Raw genomic sequence first — 25,437 nt, forward strand, 5'->3', positions numbered from 1 at the left:
GAATATCGATTACATGATTCCTGTGATAAAGTCTTTGTAACTTTTTACCCCTTGAGTTTCATTACAGCTTTCCCTATGAATGATTCTGTGCCTAACCAACTGAAAGAAGTAGACTTGCAAATTTGAGTGTTTAGAGGTGATCAATACTTTATTGATCATCTTTTTTAGAAAAACAGTAAAAAAGAAAGCATGTGTTGAAGGAAAAAACTGGGTGTTTGGGTGAAATCCAGGTCCCTGAATAGGGCATAGCAAAACTCCATTTAAAGATTAACACATCTGACAAACAGATTTGGCATTGTGTATCATCAGTTTTTGTATCTGAGTTTTGGAGTTTTCTTCTTTGTCTAGAATGTATTCTTTAATAAATAAGTAAAGGCTGTTAGTGGAGATTATTTCTAACTACCCCTCAGCTAAACTATGGCTTGGAAACATCATGCATGAGCATAAAGGAAATCAATATCTGCTTTATTTGTTTTAAAAGATTTAATAAAACTTATATCAAATATAATTTTAAAATAGCATTTGAATTGAACTTTGAAAAGCTGTATTTAAATTTGTACTATTTAGGTAAAATCAATCCCTGCTGTTTATTAGAACTGTTTATCAGAAGTGATGGCAATGAAGCACTGGATAAAAGTTTTTTGGAGCTGACCAAAATAATGTTATTGGATAATTTTATATTCTCAAAGGGTGAAAACATATCTGAAGCACTGGATGTTAGTTTTATTTCTGTGTTTTATCCTATAGAATAGTTTCTTGTACTGCCAGGAAGGCTGACTCCAAAAGAGCACAGTTAGAAAAATATATCAAAGCAATTCTTGTAAGACAGTTTTGTAAACTTTCACATATATATTGTAAGGCTCAAGTACTGGTTTTCTTAAATGTCTTTCATGTCTGGAGCAGTAAGATTCTCTGTTACACGAGAGAAGTCCTCCTTTGTGTTGCAGAGAAAAGCTGAAAATTATGCTCTACAAACACCCATAAAAAAGCAGAAGACCAATTATTTGTGGATATATTTTTGCCTTGTCAATAACATTTTGAATTCCTAAACTCGATGATGCCTAGTGCACATGGAAAATGACTGGTCGTTCTTTTGTTACCTGAAGACAAACAGTCCTGGCATCCCCTGTTAAAGTTCTGATTCGGTACAGTATTAAATATGAAGTAAGTCTATTTTGATTTTCATGTTTTCCATCTTCAGATTTTCCTATTTTTTCTGTACTGCTGGACGCCTTTACAACAAGATAAGATTTGCATAGCATTCAGACCCCCTTGAAGATTGACTGTTATGAAAATGCATTGAAGTGAGTGCCTTATTAGGCATTTTTGATGGTTTTCTACTACAGATACAAAGCTCCCAGAAGGGAAGCTGATGAAAAATCTGTTGGAAAAGATACATTTTGCTAAAGGAATAAATCGAGAGACTTTTTCTTTTTTTTTCTATAAAATATTAAAATTGCAAAATATGGCTAAAATAAGAAGAGGCAGCCTTGCTGAGGCTCATGTTGGAGATGAGCTTATCAACAGCTTTTATTTTCCTCCTTTACTGTAAATGCTCATCTAGATAAAATACAAACAAGCACTGTAAGTGCTATGCAATTATACCTAGCCTCAGGAAAGAGCACTGAACAATTTTGTTTTAGTGCCGAAGATTAGTCCTGGAATGTAAAGCTGAGAGACCAATTAGGGACCTGCTTCATTAAAAGATGTGGAACAAGACATTCATAAGGCACCAATAAATCCATTAAGAGGAAGAGGGCTCTGAAATGGTCTTTCATGATTCTTGTTATTAACTTCAAGGATTGCTGAGGTTGGTGGCTTTGCAGATACAGTTTTAGCTAGCACTCACTGTCCCTTTTAACCCTCTTTTCTCCAGACCAAGTTCACTTTGAAATAAGCAGTCGTAACTCTTCTCTAATTAACTGAGCAGCATCCACCTACCGGGGCTAAACTGGGAGAAAATGGGAGAGGAAGAAATCTATGGAAGATCTTCTCCTGTATTATGATGAATCCTGCATGAACAGCACTCCAAACCTAGCTGTTCAGTAGACATTTTAAGTTCCTCATAAAATCACTGTAAGCTAGATCCTAGCAGACTTTTTCATTTTCATAAGTCAAAATTTCTGATGCTTGTAAATCCTGAAAAGGAATAGTAGTTTGTTGTGCTTGAAGGGCATTTTGATACAACAGTCCCAAGCAATGGCAGACAAGAAGCCTGTGCTGCTGAAAAATGTTACTGTTGTCTGCTCATAGCTGGATTTAAATATTGTCCAGCTGCATAGAAAATAGCATCTGATTTGTCAACAGAATGAAAAATAGCCACCGAGAAACCAGCACATTTCTCTGCATCCAAATACTTCCAATTCCCAGACATACCAAAGCAAATATCTAACATTTGACATTTCATGGATGAAAAAAAATGTCTGTTTATATCAGGAGTTGAAGATTTCCTCACTAGGGAAGTGCAGCCTGCTCAGAGTAAAGGATGCTTGAGCCTGGTTGATAATTTCTACCAAATGATGATACTCTTTCCGAAAGTCTCAAGATATCCACTTTTGGTTTTACTAGTTCCTGGAGCAAAACTTCCAGCTATAAGTTGCATCCCAGAATGCTCCCAAGTGCTTCAGAGCTGCAGCGAGCACGACTGGACAAGACCAGAGCAGAGACAAATGTTTGTCTTTTTCCTCTGTGCCTGCTCCGATGAGAAAACCAACTTTTATCCAACCAGAAAGACCATCAGGAATGTCACTGGTCAGGATTTGGAACCTCTTTTGTCACACACGTGGCTGCGTCACAGCCATCACATGGGACTTCATAAATTTTTCATGCCACAATTAATCAATTTCAGCAGACGATTTTCCTCCCTGGCATGTTTCCTGCCTCCCCAGGGCACTTCATCCGTCACAGGCGAACAAGTTGGGGATTTGTGGAAGTGTTAATAGGGTAGTTTTTGTCACAGCCATCAAGCTGTGCACGTGTGTGTGTCAGGTTGGGAGTTTTTTACAGACTCCTATGAACTGTATGGAACTCTCCAAAGGAGCTCCTTTGCCAGGGACAGGCAGTTGCTGTGAGGTCTTTTTGGAGCTAGTGATGTCATTGTGGCAGGCATTGCTTTTACCATGCATAGAGATAGCTCAAGAATTAGACATACACTTAATTACAAGAAGGATGACATGAAATGGGGGTTAATAAAATACAGTATTTACCCTCTAAATACTAAAACAAGAAAAAAACTTAAGTGTGAGAGGTTATTACATTACTCATATATCAAAGCAACACAACAGCAATGGAAAAAGAAAGAAAAACAAAACATTTCTTTCTCATTTCTTTCTAAATTATATTATATTCCCTCACAGATTTTATAAACAAACAGGTATATTAAAAGTAGACCAGCTATGCTTCTGATGCATGATACGCGTGAAGATGAAATTGTAATAAAAAGAGTTCAAATTAATCTGTAAGGCCCAATGGTTTTAAACTAAAAGAGAGAAGATTCAGATTAGATATTAGGAAGAAATTTTTTACAGAGAGGGTGGTGAAGCACTGGCACAGGTTTCCCAGGGAAGCTATTGATACTCCCTCTCTGGAACTGTTCAAGGCCAGGTTGGATGGGGCTCTGAGCAACCTGGTCTAGTGGGAGGTGTCCCTGCCCATGCAGGGGAGTTGGAACTAGATGATCTTTAAGGTCCCTTCCAACCCAAACCATTTTATGACTCTCTGAAACTAGTTTATTTCTTTATTTTTTCCTTTCAAGTGTTAATAGTGTCGTAAAAGTTTTCAGCTTGAAACACTGGTAGAAAGTACACCTTCACAGTATCTTTTTCAGAAGCTGCAAACATTATGCTTGGAATTTCAGCTCTGGAATGTCTGTAATATATTGAAGACTTAATACCTTGTTAATTGGTACCTTACTAATTAGCTCGTGACAAGAATTTTAATTAGATGCACAGTAGGCATTCTCTCTACCTTCAGTGGAGGAGCTATTTCCTGGGGAGAAAAGTGAGAGGAAAAAGATAGTGGAAGACATCAATAGCAGACAAATGTAATCTAATTCTTACTATGGGAAGGGTTTACATTAGTTAATACTTTTCAAAATTGTGTCTCTGATAATTTGTTCTGTTTTGTGAAGTACAATAAAGTTGACTTTGTGATTTGCTCTTTTTCCCTGTACAAGAAATTGTAGGTTGTTTTTTTTTTTTGCTGTGAATTGCCATGTTACAGGCACAATGAGAAATCCTGGAACATGACTGCAGTCAGTTATGCTCACGGCCATCCATGCTCAGCTGAGCTGAGCACATCCCAGGCATCCCTGCCTCGCTGTAACCATAGAATCATGGAATCACAGAATGGTTTGAGTTGGAAGGGACTTAAAAGGTCATCTAGTTCCAACTCCCCTGCATTGGCAGGGACGCCTCCCACTACACCAGGTTGCTTAGAGCCCCATCCAACCTGGCCTTGAACACTTCCAGGCATGGGGCTTCCACAGCTTCTCTGGGCAACCTGTGCCAGTGTCTCACCACCCTCACAGGAAAGAATTTCCTCCTAATGTCTAACCCAAATCTCCCCTCTTCCAGTTTAAAGCCATCCCCCCTCATCCTATCACTACATGCCCTTGTAAAAGGTCCCTCCCCAGCTTTCCTGTAGGCACCCTTCAGGTACTGGAAGGCCACTCTGTGGTCCCCCATGACCAATGGCATTAGTTGAGCCTGAGCTGTAGCACATTCTAGATTTGAAATACATATTAAAAGCTTGGAAGACACAGTTGAGTAAATTCCTATCAATGTCAACTCAAAAATAACAATATTGAAGAGCATCATCTGTAATTTTTCTTCTATTGGGAAAAGATGCAAAGGAAGGATAGAAGATATCTATCTGAAAATACTGCCACCACTAATGTTCTCATTAGCTTAATGGCATACATCCCATTGCAGAGGATTTTAGGATTGTCATTTGGGATGAAGGCTGTTTTAAAATCTGTGAAATATCTGGTGCACTCAGAGTCTTAAGAATATAATACAAAGTTACTTCTCTCTCCAAGGAGGCCTGAGTTGTGTATATATAAATATAAAGTTATTTGTCAGGCCTGCTAATCCCCATAAGCCCCAGCAGTGAAAAGGGTGATTCGGGTGATAATGGGACATTCTGGAAAATTATTACCAGGTCCAGAGAACATTTTATATAAGGATAAATATAAACAACAAGAAAAGTAAGGGGAGGATGAGCTGCTCAAAAGGGAAAACCAGTTAATTATTTTTACCCCACTGAAAGGACACTTTTCCCCTCCACTTCTCTGAAGGAAGTGGAGAACTTGCTGTACAATTCCATTATTTGAAAAATACCTTTTTGTCCTTCACTTTCACAGGGAAAATTCTCCTACATGGTGAATAAAGTCACAGGTGGGGCATGTTCCGATGGATGCTCTGTAGATATTTAAAAGCAATAGCTAAGGATTATTTTTATCCAAAAGGCCATAGGGAAGGGAGAATAAAGTTGCACCCCTTTTGTTTTCATTAAAGCTTGTGGCAATCACTGAGAGACCAGTGATGATTTCCTGAATGTTAGAGAACGATGGTGGAATGAAAACATCACATCAATAAATGGTGAAAAGACTGTAAGATTTAAATGTAAATTGTATCAAGAAACTGAAACATGATGTAATCTTTGTGCCAAAATAAAAATAACCCAATCTTGGTCAATTAATGTGAACAGGAAGTAGTCTGAAAATCAGTTTCACGCTCTTTGTAGAAAAATTCTTAATACAGGAGAAGTCAGAGAAAATTGTGAAGGCCTGTGACTCACTCTACAGATAATAGAATTTAATCTAAAATTGTATTTGCTCTGAAGTACTCACTCAACTGCTCTGCCTGGTAAAAGATGTAATCTTGTCAAAGGGCTTTATTAACCCACCTGTCCTGCAAGTTCTGGTCATTTACCAGAGCAAATTTGTCTCCTACTATGAGTTAGATTAAGAACAGAGAGGAGTGGACAACTCAAGCTGGGTTTTTCATCTTTTATGGGCAGAGATTCAAGGCTGATCCAGGTACAAAAGATATTATTTCTTGCTGTCTAATTGGAACACAGGTTAGGCCTGGCATATCTTAAGGTACATCGTATTTTGCAGGTAGATGTGAGCCTTCCCTGATACCTGTAAGCTAGCAGGACTCCATCTGCCTCCAGATCAGAGACGAGGTGGCCACTTCTGTAAAGCACTCTACTGAAATCTGTTATCTCTGCAGAAAGGCAGGATGTATTAGCTCAGACTTAATGCCATGCTACACACATCTGTACCACTCCTGGCCAAAATAGATGAAGCTGAATATCTCTGCAAACAGGCTGTAGCCATATCCTTTGTGCACTTCCTAGTGGGACTGCTGCACAAAACGTCCACCATAGATAGCACTTCAGCAGAGCCTTTATCAGTACTCTGAGAATTGAATAGGCTCTTTGGAAAAGGCAGTTACTATGTACCAACACTTCATTGGAATGGTGCATTTTGGATGAGAAAAAAAAACAACAACAACGAACAAACACCTCTTATGTGATTGCCTTTCTCTAAGAAATAAAAGGGAACTTGTTTTCTTTGCTGAGTCCTTTGGTGACAGTAGACTTCAGCATCCAGTACTTTTATCCTACCTGTTATATTATGTATGGGTTTGCTATGGGATGCGGTGGGATATTTTGGGTTGCAAGCCTCTATAGAGCATCTCTTTATATCCCAGGTGGTCCAGTGTTATTTTACAGAGATAGGAATATAAATTACAAAGCAGGTCAGAAGCCCTACCCAGGCTTGGCAGGGAGGAAAGGATATTGGTTTGCTAGAGTAATTACCCATAGGAAGTGGTGATGCTGACACTGGCTTTATTTTTTGAGTGCTGCTAAAGCTGTTTATCTTTACTCTGAAGGCTTTAGTCTTCTGTGGTTGAATGCTGGCTCTGAAGGAAGCTGCCTCTTTTCTGTATCCAGCAGTAGCACTCTTCAAAATATTCTGAAGATTTTTACATCTGAAAACTGAAGGAAAATATCTTCCGACTTGCAAGCCTTTTGCTGGAACTCATTTAATTAGAGCCGTACTGTCTTGGATTTGAATGAATATTTGGAGTGTATTTGCTTGAGTAAACAGAGAGTATTATGTTGTGGAGTAGAGATTTAGTTGCTGTTCTGTTGCTTTTTTTTTTTTGTCTCTTCTACCCAGAATTAGATAGAAAGGAATTTTCTAAACTATAAAATAATATTCGAAACTTTAATGATTTCTTCTCTCTTACATAATTTAAACTGAAGATTCCTTATTTAAGAAAACCTAAAATGAATTTCAGAGCTTGTGTTATGTAAGTCAGTTAGTTACATCAAGCAGAAAAACTGAACATTGCCTTTGGGAGAGAGAGAGAGAGAGAGAAGGGGAAAACAAATGCTTGAAAGCAGAGTCTAGGAAATGGAGGACAATTTGGGGACCAGCTTCTCTGCAAACCATGGCACAGAGAGACTGGCAGAAGGCATTGGGTACACATGGAGCACCAGTCAGCCTCAAAGGTTCTTTGGGATCGATTACGGATGCTTTTGTACATATGTTCAGGCTGGGAATAATGCTCAATATTTTCACATGATTTTGTTTTCCAGAATGATTGAAGATTGTGGGAAAAGAGGAAATACCATGGCAGAGAGAAGGCAGCTGTTTGCAGAAATGCGTAAGTACTTCCTAGAAATGTTTTGCTGTGATAGACCAAGCCAGTTGCAATGCAGTGTCAGTAAACATTATGCAAGCTTTCCACCTCGAGTAACTGATACCTGCATTTCACAAATGGTTTAGTGTCATGGGACCAAAAGTAGAGGAAAATGGGCTGATTTGATCACATAGCAGGAGCAAAGGATTTTCTACATCGGATTTTGTGATGGTAGTATTTTTATCAATAGCTTCTTGAGACAAAAATGCTTCAATACACAGGTAGCAATGAAAAGTGATAAGGGTCTCTAAAAGACTACATCTTTTAGGGGGCTATCTGTAGTAGGTTGACCCCAGCCAGCAGCTAAGCATCCATGCAACCATTTGCTTAATCCCCAGCCAGCCCCCAGCAGGACATAAGAGAATACAGGGAGAGCAAAAGCAGGAAAGCTCATGGCTTGAAGTAAATACAGTTGATTAAGTGATGGAAAGAGAGGGAAAACAAATTACAACAACAACAAAAAAAAGTGATGCAAAGGTGGTAGCTCACCACCTCAAAAGCAGACCAGTGCTCAGCCAGTCTCCGAGCAATGTCCACCTTGGAAGACAAAACTCCTCACCCTTTCATTCCCTACTCCAGTTTTATTGTTGAGCATGATATTACATGGTGTGGACTATATGGTGTGGACTATCCTCTTGGTGAGGTAGGATCATCTGTCCTGGCTGTGTCCTCTTCCAACCTGTTGTCCACCACCAGCTGACTCTGAGAAGGGGAAGAGTAGGCCTGGATGCTGTGCAAGCACTGTTCAGCCATTGCTAGAACACTGGTGTGTTATCAACTGGTATTTTAGTCACAAATCTAAAACACTGCACCACGCAGGCTGCTATAAAGGAAGTTAACTCCACTCCAGCCAGACACAGAACAGAGAGTCATATACTACATACCCAACTTAAGTACATTTTTTATAGTTTCTAGTGAAGCTTTGTGTTCCCTGCAGAGTAGTGTGTCAGGGATGTACTATACTAACAGTGTTCCTGCAGTTCTCTTGACAATCGTCTCTTATTCCTCTTAAAAACAATCCACCATTTCTCAAGGAAATTGTATTATGTATGAAATTTGAGACTGTCACCCTGATACTAGATTTACCCAAGTTCTGTCTGTAATTACTAAGCTTTCTATTACTTGTCCCTTGCAATGTAGTAAAAGATGACAGAACATCTCCCCCATCCTCGCCATCTTGTGGGGGAGACCAAGATGAACATTACTGGGAGCTGGGCAGCTGTGCACACTGAAAGGCCAGGTCTGTGCTGGTGAATTAAATGTGCTCAGGACTGTTCTTCAGTGGTGAGCCCAGAGGTGACTGAATGCCCTACATCTGCACTCCTGAGCTCTCCAGATTAAGGACTTTTCATTCAGATGGCACACTGAGAATGGTCTTGGCCTGATCCACTGCTCCTCTAGCTCTGTTGCATCCTGTAATTATTTCAATACCACACAGAGCTTGTTGTAACTCGGATATTTCTCATGTCCCTTGGGTACAGCATCATGGTGAAGGGAGGGGTTGTTCTTTGGCTAGAAGAAAAGGGGGAAAAAGGAAAAACAAGAAAAAAGGATGATGCATTTGTCCATTATCAGACCATACTATACTTTTAATTGGAATTACACAGAGAACTTAAGCTTGTATCAGCTAAAGTCAGTAACACAACTTCAATTAACTTAATTCAGTTTGAAGCACTCCTGAAATGGAAGATAATTGCCTAAGACTTTGCTGTGAGGATTTATGGTTTGTTCCCACAGTTTTGAAGGCTATTTTGTTGTTGGATTGTTTTGGAGGAGTTAAGGAGGTGTCTGGAAAACTTAGAACCAGCAGTTGGAGGTGAAGGAGGAACTATTTTCCCATACTGTACACAAATAGTTATTGTTACTATTTTTTCTTTCACATTTTAATATTTTGATATATTTACTTGAGTCTGATTTATCTCACATGTGCTTCCCTTTTCTGTTTGCTTCATCCCTTCCCTCTCCTGTCCTCCAACTACACATGCACACAGAGAACTGGGTTCCAGCTTGGTAAAAAGAAAGGAAAATATTAAATCTTTATGAAAAACTAAATACGTTTTAAGCAAAGAAATGTCTATATTCATCAAACACTGACTTTTGCATTTAGAGGATCCCTTGGATTCCTGTATGTATAAGGGGTGTTCTTCACTGAAACAGAAGCTCAACCTGGCGTTGCATTCAGGTGCCCTCAGCTTTAAGCAAACCCACATGATCCATGTGTAACAAAAACCATGTGCTCCACACACCCTACATACTGTGGGCCATGCAAAGCTTTCTAATATTATAACATAAGCTTCTGGTAAAAGGTTAAACTCCACAATCTGCTGATGTTAGGGGAAAAAAACTCATAATATAGAGGACTTTGTCAGTGTTTTAGGTTCTTGCAGTCATATCTGCAAGTCTGTGATTAAAACCTCACAATACTTTCAGGAAGTGAGTCATGTTCCAGACTACACAGGACAGCAAAATAAAAGGAAAATTCCAACTTTTCCTGCCTTTTTAAGTAGAAAATTTGTTCTGAACAAGAACAGATGGGTTTGACTCTTACTTTAAATTTGGGCCACTATGTTATTTTTCCTGTATATAAAGAAGTTTAGTTTGACTTTCATTTCCTTTTCTTTCAGAAGAGGTATCATCCGTGAGCCAGCAATGTGCCCTTGTGGCCAAGAAGGCTAATGGTATCCTGGAGTGCATTAGGAAGAGTGTAGGTCAAGAGAGGTCATCCTCCCCCTCTATTCTGCCCTAGTGAGGCCACATCTGGAAAACTGCACCCAGTTCTGGGCTTCCCAGGTCAAGAGAGACAGGGAACTGCTAGAGAGAGTCCAGCAGAGGGCAACAAAGATGATTGGGGGATTGGAGCATCTCCCTTATGAGGAAAGGCTGAAAGAGCTGGAACTCTTTAGCCTGGAGAAGAGAAGGCTGAGATTATTAATGCCTGTATCTAAACGGTGGCTGCAAAGAGGAAGGATGGAGCCAGACTCTTCCAGTGACAGGATGAGGGGCGATGGGCACAAACTGGAACATAGGAAGTTCCATTTAAATAGGAAGAAAAATTTCTTTATGGTGAGGGTGACAGAGCACTGGAACAGGCTGCCCAAAGAGGCTGTGGAGTCCTCTTCTCTGAAGATACTAAAGACCCACCTGGATGCAGCCCTATGTAATTTTCTCTAGATGATCCTCCTTTAGCAAGGGGTTGAACTAGATGATCTCTGGAGGTCCTTTCCAACTCTGATAACTCTGTGATTCAGTGATTTTCTAGTTTCAAATTACAAACTTCTGTGAACTAGCTGCGTAATCAGTATAAGCTTCTGTAAAGTCACACAGAATCACAGAATTGTCACAGTAGTAAGAAAACTCTTAAGATCACCTAGTCCAACCATCAACCAGGAGGAAAAGGGAGGGAACAATACAACCCACCCAAACAAACAATATTCAGCCAGTGTTTTACCCTGCGAAGAGTGCACCTGTCTATGCCATGATTTGCCAGCTTCTCCAGGAATATGGGAGATGGTGTCAAAGGCTTTACTGAAGTCTTGATAGACAACATCCACAGCTCTTCCCTCATCCACCAGGCACGTCACCTGGTCATAGAAGATCAGGTTGCCCTTCCTGAACCAGTGCTGGCTGTCCCAGACTTGCCATGTGAGTGCACTCAAGATGAACCTCTTCATGATATTCCATTTCTTCCAGTTTTCTAAAAGCTGTCAGTGAGATACTCATGGAGAAGGGAAAAACCTGTGTAATTTAACAATGAAGCTTATGATGAAAAAAATAAAAACACTTTCCACACCTGATGTTGAGTAGTTAAGGATAGCTTCTCCCAGGAACAGTTGGTGTTAAGACAACTAACTGAAAAAAGGGAGTAGCTGGGAACCCTGGGATGTTGTGGGAGAATCCAGTCAGGAAAAGAGCAGAGGCTGGGGAGAGGGGAGAGTACCATCCTCATTTTCATCTCACAGGTGAGAGCACTTTTGAAAAAATTTGGTCCAAATTATGACAAATTGTTAAAGAAAATGTGGGTGAACAATGCTGACATGGTCATATGCACAACAGTGCAGATGAGCAGCCACTCGAATAATCACAGAATCACAGAATCTTAGGGGTCGGAAGGGACCTTGAAAGATCACCTAGTCCAACCCCCCTGCCAGAGCAGGGTCACCTAGAGTACATCACACAGGAACACGTCCAGGCGGGTTTTGAGTGTCTCCAGCAAAGGAGACTCCACAACCTCTCTGGACAGCCTGTTCCAGTGCTCTGTCACTCTCACAGTAGAAGGTTTTTCTGATGTTTACGTGGAACCTCCTGTGCTCCACTTTGCACCCATTGCTCCTTGTCCCATCACTGGACATCACTGAAAAAAGCCTGGCTCCATCCTCCTGACACTCACCCTTAACATATTTGTAAACATTGATGAGGTCACCCCTCAGTCTCCTCTTCTCCAGGCTAAAGAGACCCAGCTCCCTCAGCCTTTCCTCATAAGAGAGATGTTCCACTCCCTTAATCATCTTTGTAGCTCTGCGCTGGACTCTTTCCAGCAGTTCCCTGTCCTTCTTGAACTGAGGGGCCCAGAACTGGACACAATATTCCAGATGCGGCCTCACTAAGGCAGAATAGAGGGGGAGGAGAACCTCTCTTGACCTACCAACCACACCCTTTCTAATGCACCCCAGGATGCCATTGGCCTTCTTGGCCACAAGGGCACATTGCTGGCTCATGGTCATCCTCCTGTCCACCAGCACCCCCAGCTCCCTCTCTCCTACACTGCTCTCTAGCAGCTCAGCCCCCAACCTGTACCGGTACATGGGGTTGTTCTTCCCCAGATGCAAGAGTCCACACTTGCCCTTGTTGAACTTCATCAGGTTTCTCCCCGCCCAAGTCTCCAACCTGTCCAGCTCTCGCTGAATGGCAGCACAGCCTTCTGGTGTGTCAGCCACTCCTCCCAGTTTAGTGTCATCAGCAAACTTGCTGAGGGCACACTCTGTTCCCTCATCCAGGTCGTTGATGAAAATACTGAACAACACCAGTCCCAGTACTGACCCCTGAGGGACTCCACTCGTCACAGACCTCCAACTAGATTTTGTCCCATTGACTACAACTCTCTGACTTCTTCCTTTCAACCAGTTCATGATCCATCTCAGTACCTGACCCATCAAGAGCACACTTCGTTAGCATATCTACAAGGATGCTGTGGGAGACAGTGTCAAATGCTTTACTGAAATCAATATAAACCACATCTACCCCCCTACCATCATCTATCCATCTAGTTACTTCCTCATAGAGGTCTATAAGGTTGGTCAAACATGACTTTCCCTTGGTAAAACCATGTTGACTGCTCTTAATGTCCCCCTCATCCTTGATATGCCTAGAGGTAGTGCCAAGAACAAGTTGTTCCATCACCTTTTCAGGGATGGAGGTGAGGCTGACCGGTCTATAGTTACCTGGGTCCTCCTTCTTGCCCTTTTTGTGGACTGGAGTGACATTTGCTATCCTCCAGTCCTTAGGCATCTCTCCTGTTGCCCACAGTTTACCAAAGATTATGGAGAGTGGCCTAGCAATGACCTCTGCCAGCTCCCTCAGCACCCACGGGTGTATTCCATCCAGACCCATTGATTTATGGATGTCCAGATTACTTAACTGATCCGTAACCCAATCTTCATTTACCAAAGCAAACTCCTCCTGCATTCTCACTTCTTCTGGGGCTTTAGGGATCTTGGGCTCCTGGGGAGAGTCTGCAGCAGTAAAGACAGAGGCAAAGAAGGCATTCAGCACCTCTGCCTTCTTTCTATCCTCTGTCACCAGGACACCCACCTCATTCAGCGGTGGACCTATGTTGCCTCTAGTGTTAGTTCTATCTGCAATGTATTTGAAGAAGCCCTTTCTATTGTCTTTGACCTTACTAGCAAGGTTTAGTTCCAAGGAGGCCTTAGCTTTCCTTATTGCCTCCCTACATCCTCTGACAGCAGTCCTATATTCCTCCCGAGTGGCCAGCCCCTCCTTCCATGATCCATAGGTTCTCAATTTATGATCATAGGTTCTCAATAATGCCAAGTTGAATCTTAAATAAGGCATTCAGGAAGCACGTGGAAAAGGATAACAGAGCCATATTCCACTCCATTTCTCTTACAGCCTGATTGTACTTTGTTTGGATGTATTTCATGCAGATGGTTCCATAAAAAGCTATATGTTTGGGGGTTTTTTAACTTGATACCTTGCTTAACTGAATAAACAGGTTTAACTCCTGTTAAAGGGCCAGCCACAGTGAAGATGCAAATACCCCACAATTTAATTGAATGCATTTCTGTAAAATATGTGGTACAATTAATAAGCAGTCTTGTATTTCATAGGCCATAATGTAGTTACGTGGCAATGCTTCTTCATGTAAGACATACCAGCCAAGAAGGAGAAAGATTTAAATCAGAATCTCCTCATCTACTTTTTGAAGTTTTGGGAAGCGTTAGGAGTGGTACATAGTGGCAGGAGGCCTAAAGACACTGTGCCAAGTTCTGCCCCCATCTTGGTCCCTTGGTGCTGCAATTGTAGGTGAAGTAGCTACCAGTCAGTTCATACCCATCTCATCTCCTGGAGAGGTGCTTGGGAAATGTTGCCAGATCTTTAAGTTGGAGCAGCCAGGGCCAAGCTATGTGAGAAGTAGAGAGCTGACCCTTTGAGGTCTGTGTTGCAGAGGACATACCTCTGCAGAATCACGAAAGGCTCACTTGCTTCTATTATTTTTGCCCCCTTCTGCAGATTGCTGCCAGTCTTTTCATTACAGCATGATATTGTTTCTAATTTGGTTTGCTGGCAATAGCTTGTTCTGATCTGGCATGCCAGCCAATGATACTTGTTATGAGCTTTGTTGTTAAATATTAAAATTAGACAGAGATTTTCCCTGCTGTTGGAGCCTGGCCAGTGTGTCTTTTAGCCTGCAGCTTGACCAGATTGTTCTTCAAAGTGACAGACACAGTGGAGTGACCATTTGTTGCTTTCCTTTATAAAAGTCTTTTAACACTGTAGCTCCTGCCATTCTCCTTCTTTCTCTTCACCCCTCTCTACTCTCCCTGCAAAGGAGAGAGCCTTGAAAATTATTAAAGAGGGTCAGCTCATGTGTTCTCTTTGTTCTTTGTCTTCCGTGCTGGCAAAGACACACACAGGTCATATTCCATACAAATGTCACTGTTATTCTCTTCCACTAGGGGCTCAAGATCTGGATCGCATTCGTTTGTCCACCTACCGAACAGCATGCAAGCTTAGATTTGTCCAGAAGAAATGCAACTGTAAGTATATCAGTGATTGTTTGGTACCTCATCCTTACCAGCTTTCCCTGCACTCCCCAATCTGTTCGTCAGATCAGTCACAAATAGGGACTGTTTGATCTGGCATTGTAGAAGACACTAATCAAAGTGCCTGAGCAGATTTTAGATATTAAGGAACTTGTCTCAAACATGCCAGTGATTCAGTCGTATGAGGGTGGGTCATGGTGCAAGCCACAGCTTCGGTTAATAAGTATATTAATTGCATTCTCCTGTTTTCTTGTAAAATAACATTTTGGGGTTCCAGCAAAATCCTGCAAATTAAATGCTTTTATAGCAACTCCATATGAAGAAATGGTGGTTCCAGTCTCATCTGTTTGGGGTGCAGCAAAGTAAGTGCAATGTCAGTCAGCCCTCTTTTGGTTCAGAAGACCAGATAGAGACATCTCTTCTAAGAGGGTGAACCTGCTTGTTATCTCTGCGTGTGTCTGTCTTCTTCCATCTAGGCTTCATTCTTAGGAAATTTCCCACTTTATTAGTGACTTTTTAAATGTTTCTTCAAAGAGTCAGTCTTTCTTCCTTTATAGCTGCCGTTTCTATTAGCACAGTCATATTCTGTGAACTTGAAAGGTGATATACTTATAAAAGCTGTAATGGAGTGTATCCTTTCTTCTTCGTCCGAAATAATATGCAGATGCTTAGAATGATGGGTTTTGCTTTGTGTGTGTTATTGAACCTTTCCAGGCAAAGTAAAAAAAGAAAATCCTAACCAGGGGACCTCTTGTCAGCAGTAGCAATAGGGAGAGGACTAATGCAGAGAAAACATGTTCTTTAAGTCTTTGTATCTAAACTAGAATGACAGACTGGCTGCACTTGTGCTATGCACACTGGTAAATATGTTAAGAAATGCTCCCTACAGATGGAGATTAACCGCCCAGGAAAGAGTTCCCAGTTTTCAGGCTACATCTATCTGGTTACAGAAATGTTTAGCTTACGCTGTCCAAGCATACTGGAGAGGCCAAGTTGTGGCAGAAAATACATTGGAGAGTATTTATTGCGTTACTAGCTACAGAGCTGGTCGTTCAATCACTTCTGCAGCACATTTCTCATGTTTTTAATATGTGTTTAGCTGAAGTATGAATTGAAGGATTAGTATCACATTATAAGCAGGCTGCCAGACACAAAACCCAGGAGGGGTTTACTACCTGCCCAGCAGCTGGCTTCTCCAATTCAGGAACAAATGGTGTTGAAAGATACTATTATGTTGCATTCAGTTGTTTATTTTCATTTTTTTCAATGTTATGTTTTAAGAGGATAAAATTTTTTGCTTCATTTTCATGGTAATGGAATACAATAGCATGAGGTGACATAAGTATCCAATTAAGTTGACAGTGATAGCAAAGTTGTAACACTAATTGCTTTGAATGCTGTATACAAAGCAAATGAAAAAAATAAGCATGAAGTAGCCTCATTGTTGGGAGTGGCTGGCTGACTAAACATATTGGTTGTTAATCTTAACTTTGCTCCTCTTTTTTATCAACTGCAATCTGCTTTTGTGGAACTGTTGCTTCTTTTCATAGAGAACCAATGCACATGCCCATCAGTTTTCCAGCTTGTGCCAAGTCACTCATGGATGGTGCTTGCCTCTGGTTGCCATTGGTAACCTAGGAAAAGTGATTAGTTAGTCTTTTATCAAGACTTATATTGTATCAACCTCCTCTGAAAAAGATTTTTTAAAGGGGGGGAAGACTTAAACAACAATGTTGTGTTAAGAATTTGGTGCTGTGCAGCTTAAGGAATAATGCTTGTTGCTCTGGAATGGGCTGAATGGCATGTGTCTTTTCACTGTCGAGTACAGTTTTCTTCTGTTTTTTTCTGTTAGGCTGCTGCTCTCCAAGGTGGCTTTCTCTTAGCAGTGGGAAAAGAAGTCATTCATTCACCTGATGTGATTTCGGGCAATGGGTGTCTAAGGCAGAGCTTATAAACATGGAGCCACTGAACCATGCACTGCCCCGAAATGGTTAATATCAGACCTCTAGCTCATGTCAGCTACTCTTTATTATTTTTTTTCCTACAGAAATTGCCATTTTTCACCACTCAGTAGTAAGTTCAGGGCTGGGGGTGGGGAGGATATAGGAAAAAAACCTTTCTGCTGCATCTGAGCTGTTTCATTTAGGGGAGAATATAAAAAGAAAAAGCTCAAAGGCAGTTCTGCTCCACTCCCAGTGCATAACACCTGTCACTGAAGCCATCCTTGTGTGCTTTCAGCTGTGCACTTCTGCCCTGCCCTGGCACACTGACCAAGACTTACTAGGAAAAAAATTGCTTGGAAAGAATATTTTTAAGGGATTCTTTTAAAGAGCTAATTTAATAAATTGCAGGAAGCTGCTCTCAGCTACAAGCTGCAGGTATATCAGGATGGAAGTAGAGAGCTCCTTTGAGTGCCAGAAGTGGCTGTTCCAAGGAAAGCAGAGCAGAGATTGTATTAACATTATCTTTTTTACCCAGAGGTGCCCATTAACATAGGCAGTCATGGGGTATCATTTAAGAGGCAGCTGTGTTTGTCACAAACAATGCATAGTTTGTTTCTGCTGCCTTTAACGCACAGACACAGGTTCGTCTCCTGGCCTCCCTTTGTGAATTCGTCTCTCAGTACAAATGGGTGTTTTGCTGCAAGCTTCAGCAGCCAGCTGGCTTTCACTGGTGAAGTAGGCAATGTGCAATGGGCAAAAGTGCCTTCATATTATAATATCTTCATATTCTAATATCTCCATATTCTAGCACTGTTGATCAAGTTAATTGCTCCATTGGATTATTTAATTTTCACAAGAGGAAGGCTACTTTAAAGATATTTATATGTAAATATATATCTTTCTGATAATTCTATAAAACTAGGAAAACTACTTTGCATGTGAAAAGTATTTATTTTATAAAAATCTCTCAGAGCATTAAACCAACAGGCAGTGTAAGTAAAATCAGCAAAGTGAGAAGAATCAGTATCAGTCACTGCAATTATTTGTCAAACAGGATAGAGTTAAATCCATTCCAGCCTCATTCTTCAGAGAAGCAAGAAATACTTCCTGAGAGGACAGAAAATAATAAGTAGATCAATTTGAAAAAGCTGTAGTGTTATCTTTCAATGAAAATTTCCTTCAAATTCAAGCATTCTCCTTTGCCTATATTAATGCTACAAATAAATAACAGTAACATTTACAAACTATTGTTGGCACACCTCTGAATTTCCTAAGTGGTGAAACACTATGTGACAAAAATCCCAAAAGCAAGAAACCCACAAAATTCTATGTGTAGGAATCCTAAAAGCTGGGAAGCTTTTTTAGTGCACCGTGAATATAAAGTCATTTTATGCTTCTCTGTTTCTGCTGTTCTATTTCTAAAATAGAAAGGAATGAAAAGAGAAACTTTGTCGGTAATGCAGGTACCTTTGAGGATGTGATGAGCATAAGAAGAGATGATTGCAGGCTATTTGCTCATTACTTTGCTGAGCTCCTGTAGCAATAGACCTGTTGCAATAGCAATAGTCTTCTCTTAGTCATAAACACTAACACAAGATGTAGATACCTTTTCTGAAAAAAAAAAAAAAAATCAAAAAATCAAATAAATACTAAAGAAGTCTTGAGAAGATCTTGAGATTTGGGCATGAATCATTCCAAATGAATGCCAAGAGTCTTGGACAGAAGGACCTCAGAGAAAAGGCTGCCAGTGGTTACACCATCTTCAGATCTCGGAATGTAAAGTTGGAGCGTACGAGGTGATCGTGGCTTCTCTGCTGGATGCTGGTGTTGGGTATGGTCTCAGAAATAGCAGCAGCCTAATCATTTGAGGTTAAATTTCATTATTTGGGCTAATAAAAGCATATAGGAAGCAGGTGCAGAAACCTGATCAAACATGCTACATGTTTATTCCAGTCTCTACTGTACGGAATGTACAAAATGGGAACAGTTGACTTCTTCATCATCTGTATTTTCTAAATGTGTTTTAAAGGTGGCACTAAATAGCACATGCTGCAAAAACCAAGGAGGGAAATGGGAAAACTACAGGTGAGCACTGTGAGTTCTGCAACAGTCGCAGAACTTGAAAACCCTACAAACCAGTGTTGCTCTGACAAAGTCAGACATTAGGATATTGTCCTTCGCTTTGCCTCCAGTGCATTGGGATGGGTTTTTGAGCATCCAATATACATTCTCACTATACAGACTCCCACTCAGCTTCTCTTACTGCCAGGAAAATGCCATCTTGATGAGGCTGATTTACAACTGTTTATCTGTAGCATTCAAACACAGAAGCGTAATTGACTTTCCTAAAACAAGGCATAAAGGACCAATGACAGCAGTTGTACATAGCTTTCAACATTCACCAGTATTTGGGAACCACCAAAAAGCACGATTTATAGTTATTCCCAGTGATCGTTGTGCAGTTGGTTTATTTTAATATTTGGTTTCCGTGAATTTATTAAAACCCAATTGTGTACACAGCAAAACAAGTTGAGATGAAATACTGTGTTCACATGCTAATTCCCTCTGGCCTGTGGTGGCAGCAGGAGTAGAACATAACTGTGTAGCTTAATCAAACCCAGTATACAGTTAAACATCACTCACTAATACGGAACTGTACAGCTGGAATGCTACTGCTGTCCTTGATGAACTTTTCTGAATGTGTTGTGAGATTATTCAATGGCTCTGGCTGCAAAAAGCAGATTCTGCTGATTACCCTAGATCAGAATAAATCATTGGCAGCTGAAAGCTTGAATCTAAATCTCTGCTGGTGATAGTAATATGTGGCTTGGTTAATGCAGACACAAAGGATGCTTGCTTCTCTGACAGTTTAATCCCAGCACCTTAGGGTTTCAGTGTCTTTGTTTCTCCCTTCAATATTCTTCTGCAGGAGTGTTTTTTTTCTTCTTCTTTTTTCCACTGTTTTGTCTTATCCAAGCTGTGGTACAGCTGTTTCCACAGGGAGCACAGCTGCCAAGACTCTAATGGTGACCTTGTGAATGTCCAGAGCAGTCTCCACCACCTCCACCCTGCTCATCCTCCTACCTCCTCTGGGCTTAAGTATTCACAGCTGAGGCGTGCAGGCATGTCTGTTTAATTTCCTTACATGCTCCTGGGTGCTTCTCTGGTCTGATCTGCCTTTTTACATTTGTTTTAAGTTAGAATAATTTCTCACCCTCCTGAAATATAAAAATTTCCCATTGAAAATGAATGACAGTTATTGCAATCACACTATTTTTAGATGCTTTTCTTAAAGCTTTTTTCCTTCTGTACTCCTATACCTCCTGTAACAAGCTGCTGAAACTGGTTTTGTCCTAGAAATTGGCAGTTTACATATCAAATTACGAGATCAGTCTGTGTGAGCTACTGGCCTCCATCAGGATGGCAAGCACTTTTAAAAAATTATTTGACTAAACCTAAATAAAATGACCAGAGATTGGATTTGGTTTTTTGTTTTGGTTGTTGTGGGTTTTTTTCTGTACTGGGATGACACTTAAAATATAATTTTATCCCATCCCACTCAACATGTCACTCACTACAAAAGGAAAAGATATGATATCTGGTACTTGTGCTGAAAGGAAAGGATATGAAAGTCTTGTTTCCACACTGGAAATAATGCTGTGACCTTTGTGTTATCCGGTGGCTGAGGAAGTCAACGAGATCCAGGTTCAATTTTCAGTTCTGCATGACAAAATATGTTCTGATCTTACATATCAAAAAAAAGTTGCCTAAACACAAAGCTAGGGGATATTCAGAAGTGTTTCAGTCTGTCCTGTTGATGCTTAGCCCCCAAATATTCATCATTGTATGTTAATTGATTTAGGAACTGACAACTGCTTCTCTTTACTTAAAGGAGACCTCTTGCCACCATAGTATCAAGCCATTCTTTCTTTGACTCAGTATTTATTTTCTCTGTGTACAAGAGTGCTCAATGATGTTATTTGTCCTCATTGTGCAAGAACCCCATGAGGATCCCTGCCATGGCAAGAGGCATTCATTCTCAATATCCTGCCTCTTACTTCTGAAGGACTGTATAACCAGTGCAATTTTGTTCTTGCCCCTCATTCTTCTTTTCTCAGGATGACCATCAGAAACAGGGGCACCAAATTATCATGATTACAGAATCTTTTAGATTAAATAACTTAATCCTTCATCACTGTAGGTTTCCATGGTTAGCACGCTTTTCTCATTGGTCTTACCATGTTTTTCATTCCATCTTGGAAACAATAAAGCACAAGATAAATTCAGGCTGGGTCACAGAGCAATCAAACTGAATGACAAGCAATGTAGCCTACTTGAGAAGTGCAAAAGGTCTGCTTGGCTGCAGTTTGAAACATTATTTTCTGGGAAAACAATCTGCCCTTTGATCACAGTGTTCTCATATTCTTCTAAACCTTCAATGATTGGTTTTCTAAGGAGATTTGCTTTAAAATCCTGTAATTTGTGGAAAAATGCCACATTATTAGTTCTTGGGTTTATTATTGTCTGTTGATCATCTTGGGTATTCTACTGGATTATTAATTTTAATATTAAGGCTGAAATTATTAGTTGTGTTCTTTGTTTACTGTTTTAACAGAAGCTGAGGCTTACAATCATTCACACCTGACTCCAAATGTTCTTTCTTTTAAAAAAGAAAAAGAAAAAGCACTCTGTATTATGGGAGTCATGATACCATTGTGTAAGTTACTAAATGCTCCTGGAACTCCTAGTACCATTCCATGTGGGTTTCCAGGCAACTATGGGGAAAGGATGCATTTATCATATATTCTGCATTATGCATCAATTATTTAATCAAAAGTTCAAAAGGGTTTGATTTTGCATATTCCCTGCAGACAAATCCTTCATAAGGATTTTAGTCTGTAAGAGTTCACTGTACCCTGAAAATGGGTTCAGATTTTCTTTAATTTTCCTTTTAACTGTAAAAATTACTTCACAGATCATAATAGCTGTTAGAGAGCTGACATACAGCCTGTATAACTGGCATGTTCATTGAGTGACTACTATTTAGCCTTTTCTTCAATGTAAGCATAAAGTGGACTGTTACTACCTTAGGGGATTGTGGTATCTCAGATGTCCCGAAGTATTTGTTCTTAAAGGCTACCACTGCAAGTCTGTCTCGCACAAGATTGATACAGGAACTATCAGTGGACATTTGGAATTCATTTTAATGTCAAAAAGAGTGAACCAAACAAGGATATATATCTTAAACTTTCTCATTTTCATTTGCTTTGAGACTGATTTTTCAAACATACCCATAATTCCAAGCAGTTCCTATTAAAACCTGAGTTGCATAAGTTTGTCAGCTAATATTTTACCCTTTACAAAGGAAAATGACTGAATTGTCTTCCTCTGGGATAGAAGTTGACAGGCACATAGACTAGGCCACGTCCCAAGTATACCTACATGCTGCCCTCTGCTACACAGGTGCCTCAGCCCTGCCTTGATGCAGACAGCTTTTGTGATAGGATCATAGCTGAAAATCTCTTCATACTGACTTCCTGAACTCTGCTCGAACTGCTGTTCATTGTGCTATTTCTGATGACTTTTCTGATGCAGTTTTAAGGTTGAGACAGCCTGCTCAGTTCCCCACTGGTGTCTCTGAACATCTGCCACCGGTAACAGATGTCAGTCACCTTTGTCTGGCAGGCTTTGGATTAGTTACACAAAACCAGAAAGTTTGTGCATCTTATTTCACATCGGTCCTCCAAATGAACACTTCAAACGAAGTAAGGTAAATTATTATTAGATTAGTACTCTTCTAGACAGTCTAAACGTTGCAAAATATATGCATATGTAGATTCTCATGCAAACAAACTGATACATTGGTGATAACGGGATCAGCATGTCTTCTGGGGGATGCCGCTTCCTCATGTGAGAGCCTTTTCTTCTTTCACCCTCTGGTTTTTCCCATCAAACTCTAACTGTGTTTTTAAATCTCCATCATCTTCCTGTCCATTCTTCAACTTCATGTCATTAGCTGTGGCATTTGCTGTATCTCTGCACTGCAACCCTCATTCTCTCAGCTGCTCTCTCCTTTCCTGTTACCCTCTGCACTCCAATCACCTTTCTTCAGGCAAATTCTCTCTTACACTTGAGCCTTTTTTCCCTTTCCCTGGGCTGTTCTGGTATGTCCTGTTTGAGTCTTTTGCTGAGCCTGTCCTGATGTCAGGCAAGCACCACCATAGTATGCCAGTATGCATTAAGCAGTGTGACTTAATGCCTGTTGCATCTTGGCCATTCACTTAATTTTTACCAAATTGCAACATATTTATGTAAAAAGGAGGAAAAAAAGTAGTAAGTCTTCCTTGGAGTCGATATCGGTGAGTTTGGTGATCGTGGTCCTTTGTTCCTGGGGAGCTTCAGTCCATCATCTTGAACCAGCCCTGCCTCCATTCTGGACTCAAAGCAGTAAGACTTGAGGAGTCAGACATGAGCTCAGGACATAAGTACTTTCTGTAGAGAGTAAAGGACTGTTTTGATGTCCTTGCAGAAAACTGTTTTCCTAAGAACATAAGCTGCAGCATTAGCATTGCCTTCAAAGTGTCCTTCTCCATTGTGTCAGCTGAGTTGGGACTTTTGCTGAGGATTTTTTGCCTTTTCCTGGGTTTGATGCTGTCACTCAACTCTGGAGAATTTGTAGGCACTACACAGCTTTCCTCCACCTGAACTGCACAGTCAGCACCATCTTCCTGCCTCAACAGTGATCTCTGCTGCAGCTTCTCATAGATAGTCCGAACTGCCTCCAGCCTTTCTTTGTTCCCTTTCATTATCCATCTCCAGTAACATTTCCAAATGAAACTGGTGTGGAGCCAGCAAGGATACTGGCTTTACATATTCTCAGCAATTATGGGCTTCTTCAGGGTGAAGACAGCAAATAGTCCACAGAAGGAGAGTAAGAATGTGGGGCCTGACGTAATTTTTAGTGTGGTTGTCTCCTTCTGTAATTTCTAAAGAGTGTTGTTTTCTAGGTTCGTTTGTTTTCAGATTTACATCAAAAGTCAATTTGTGTACCTCTAACAATACAGATAACTTCATAACACCCAGAATATTCAAAGAGAAGCTTTATCGTATCTTAACTGTTAACTCATATTTTTACCCCAAAACCCAACCTGGGATTATTTTCTGTAAGTCTTGGTTTTCATACCACATGTATCTGGTAGGCTAGAAACAAATTATGAGAGCAGAAGATGTTGACCATAAAAATAATTTCCTGCTTTTATAAGAGTGAAAAGACCACACAATATAGTGGCCTCAGTGTGCATTGTTATTAATACAGTTTTGGGACTCTACACAATGAACATTCAGCTTCCTGGTATTGATGTTTGTGAAACACAGTGGCTTTGCACAAGGCAGTTTTCCTTGTGCTAAATTAAGGCATTTCTAGGCTCAATTCAAACTGAATTAAATCTGTGAGATTGTTGTTGGCTGCAATGGATTTCTAGCAGGGTATTTGCAAGCAGTTTTTGGCCCTTTACCATGCAAAGTGTGGGCTAATTCCAGGAGAAATTCTGTGTATGCTCAGCCTTTTCTTTGGTCCATGTGGATGGATAGATAAACAGACAGACAGACAGACAGACAGATAGATAGATAGATAGATGTCTCTTTTCCTGACAGAAAGTAAATTGAAAGTAACTCTGTTGAACTCCCTGACATTACTATGGCACTAAGGAAGGAATGAATCAGTCGCTTGATTTATATTGTTTGAGGAGGCTGAACTCAATTTCTGACAAATGAAGCAGACACTAGTGTCATACTGCATCTCTTGTAAAGGTGCTGATCTTTTAAGTTTAATTTTCCACATTTCGTTCACCTATATTTTGCCTTGTAACTCTTATTTTGTCTTGGATCTGCAGGATATTTTTCAGGATTGCATGTGTAAACTGAAGGATTACAGATAAGTGGCCATGTACATCAAGACTCTTACTCCATCTAGGAGCCCTGACAACATCATTAAAGAGCTTCTGTCACACAAGGAAGGAAGGACAGATGTGTGGACTGCACCAAAATCCCATTTATCTGTCATTTCACCTTCTGCAGTCTTGTTTTGTTTCTCATTGTCTCTGATCGTCAAACTCTGTGTCAGCTGGGGCTTTTCTGCTTTTCTTGGCCTGTTCCTCATACCTGTTTCCTTAAGAGATGTTAAGTTCTAATGGCTGATACTGCAAATCGCTGCTACAGGAGCCAGTGCAAGTTGCGTCTTGGTGCTGGTGTTCTGGTTAGTAAGCAGACCAGCCAGGGAACTGGACCATGGTGCAGCTCTTGCAGAAGACATTGCTTTGAATATGAGTAATGGCAGGAGGGCAGATGGGGAAAGACTGTGTGAACAGAAAGCCAGAGTTTAGTCTAATATTCTCTACAGTTTGTCTGAATGAGATACTGTCTACTCAAAGGAATTTTATGCAGGAAAAAAAAAAATAATCTTCCAAATACCAGCACCATCTCACCCTATCTCAAAGA

At 40.5% G+C, this 25,437-nt stretch overlaps 1 protein-coding gene across 31 annotated transcripts in view; it reads left to right on the forward strand.

Annotated features, from left to right (window-relative positions):
• Positions 1–25,437, forward strand: part of DTNA (dystrobrevin alpha) — a 230,251-nt gene that overhangs the window by 124,800 nt on the left and 80,014 nt on the right. For all 31 annotated transcript variants that reach the window (XM_051612641.1, XM_051612644.1, XM_051612646.1 and 28 more), the window contains 2 exons: positions 7,615–7,682; positions 14,912–14,992. In XM_051612641.1, the coding sequence (XP_051468601.1) occupies positions 7,616–7,682; positions 14,912–14,992 (148 nt within the window). In that variant the 5' untranslated portion in view covers position 7,615. The remainder of the gene's footprint in view (positions 1–7,614; positions 7,683–14,911; positions 14,993–25,437) is intronic.

The sequence above is a fragment of the Apus apus genome, chromosome 2 (genome assembly GCF_020740795.1).
Source record: "Apus apus isolate bApuApu2 chromosome 2, bApuApu2.pri.cur, whole genome shotgun sequence".
Taxonomy (NCBI): domain Eukaryota; kingdom Metazoa; phylum Chordata; class Aves; order Apodiformes; family Apodidae; genus Apus; species Apus apus.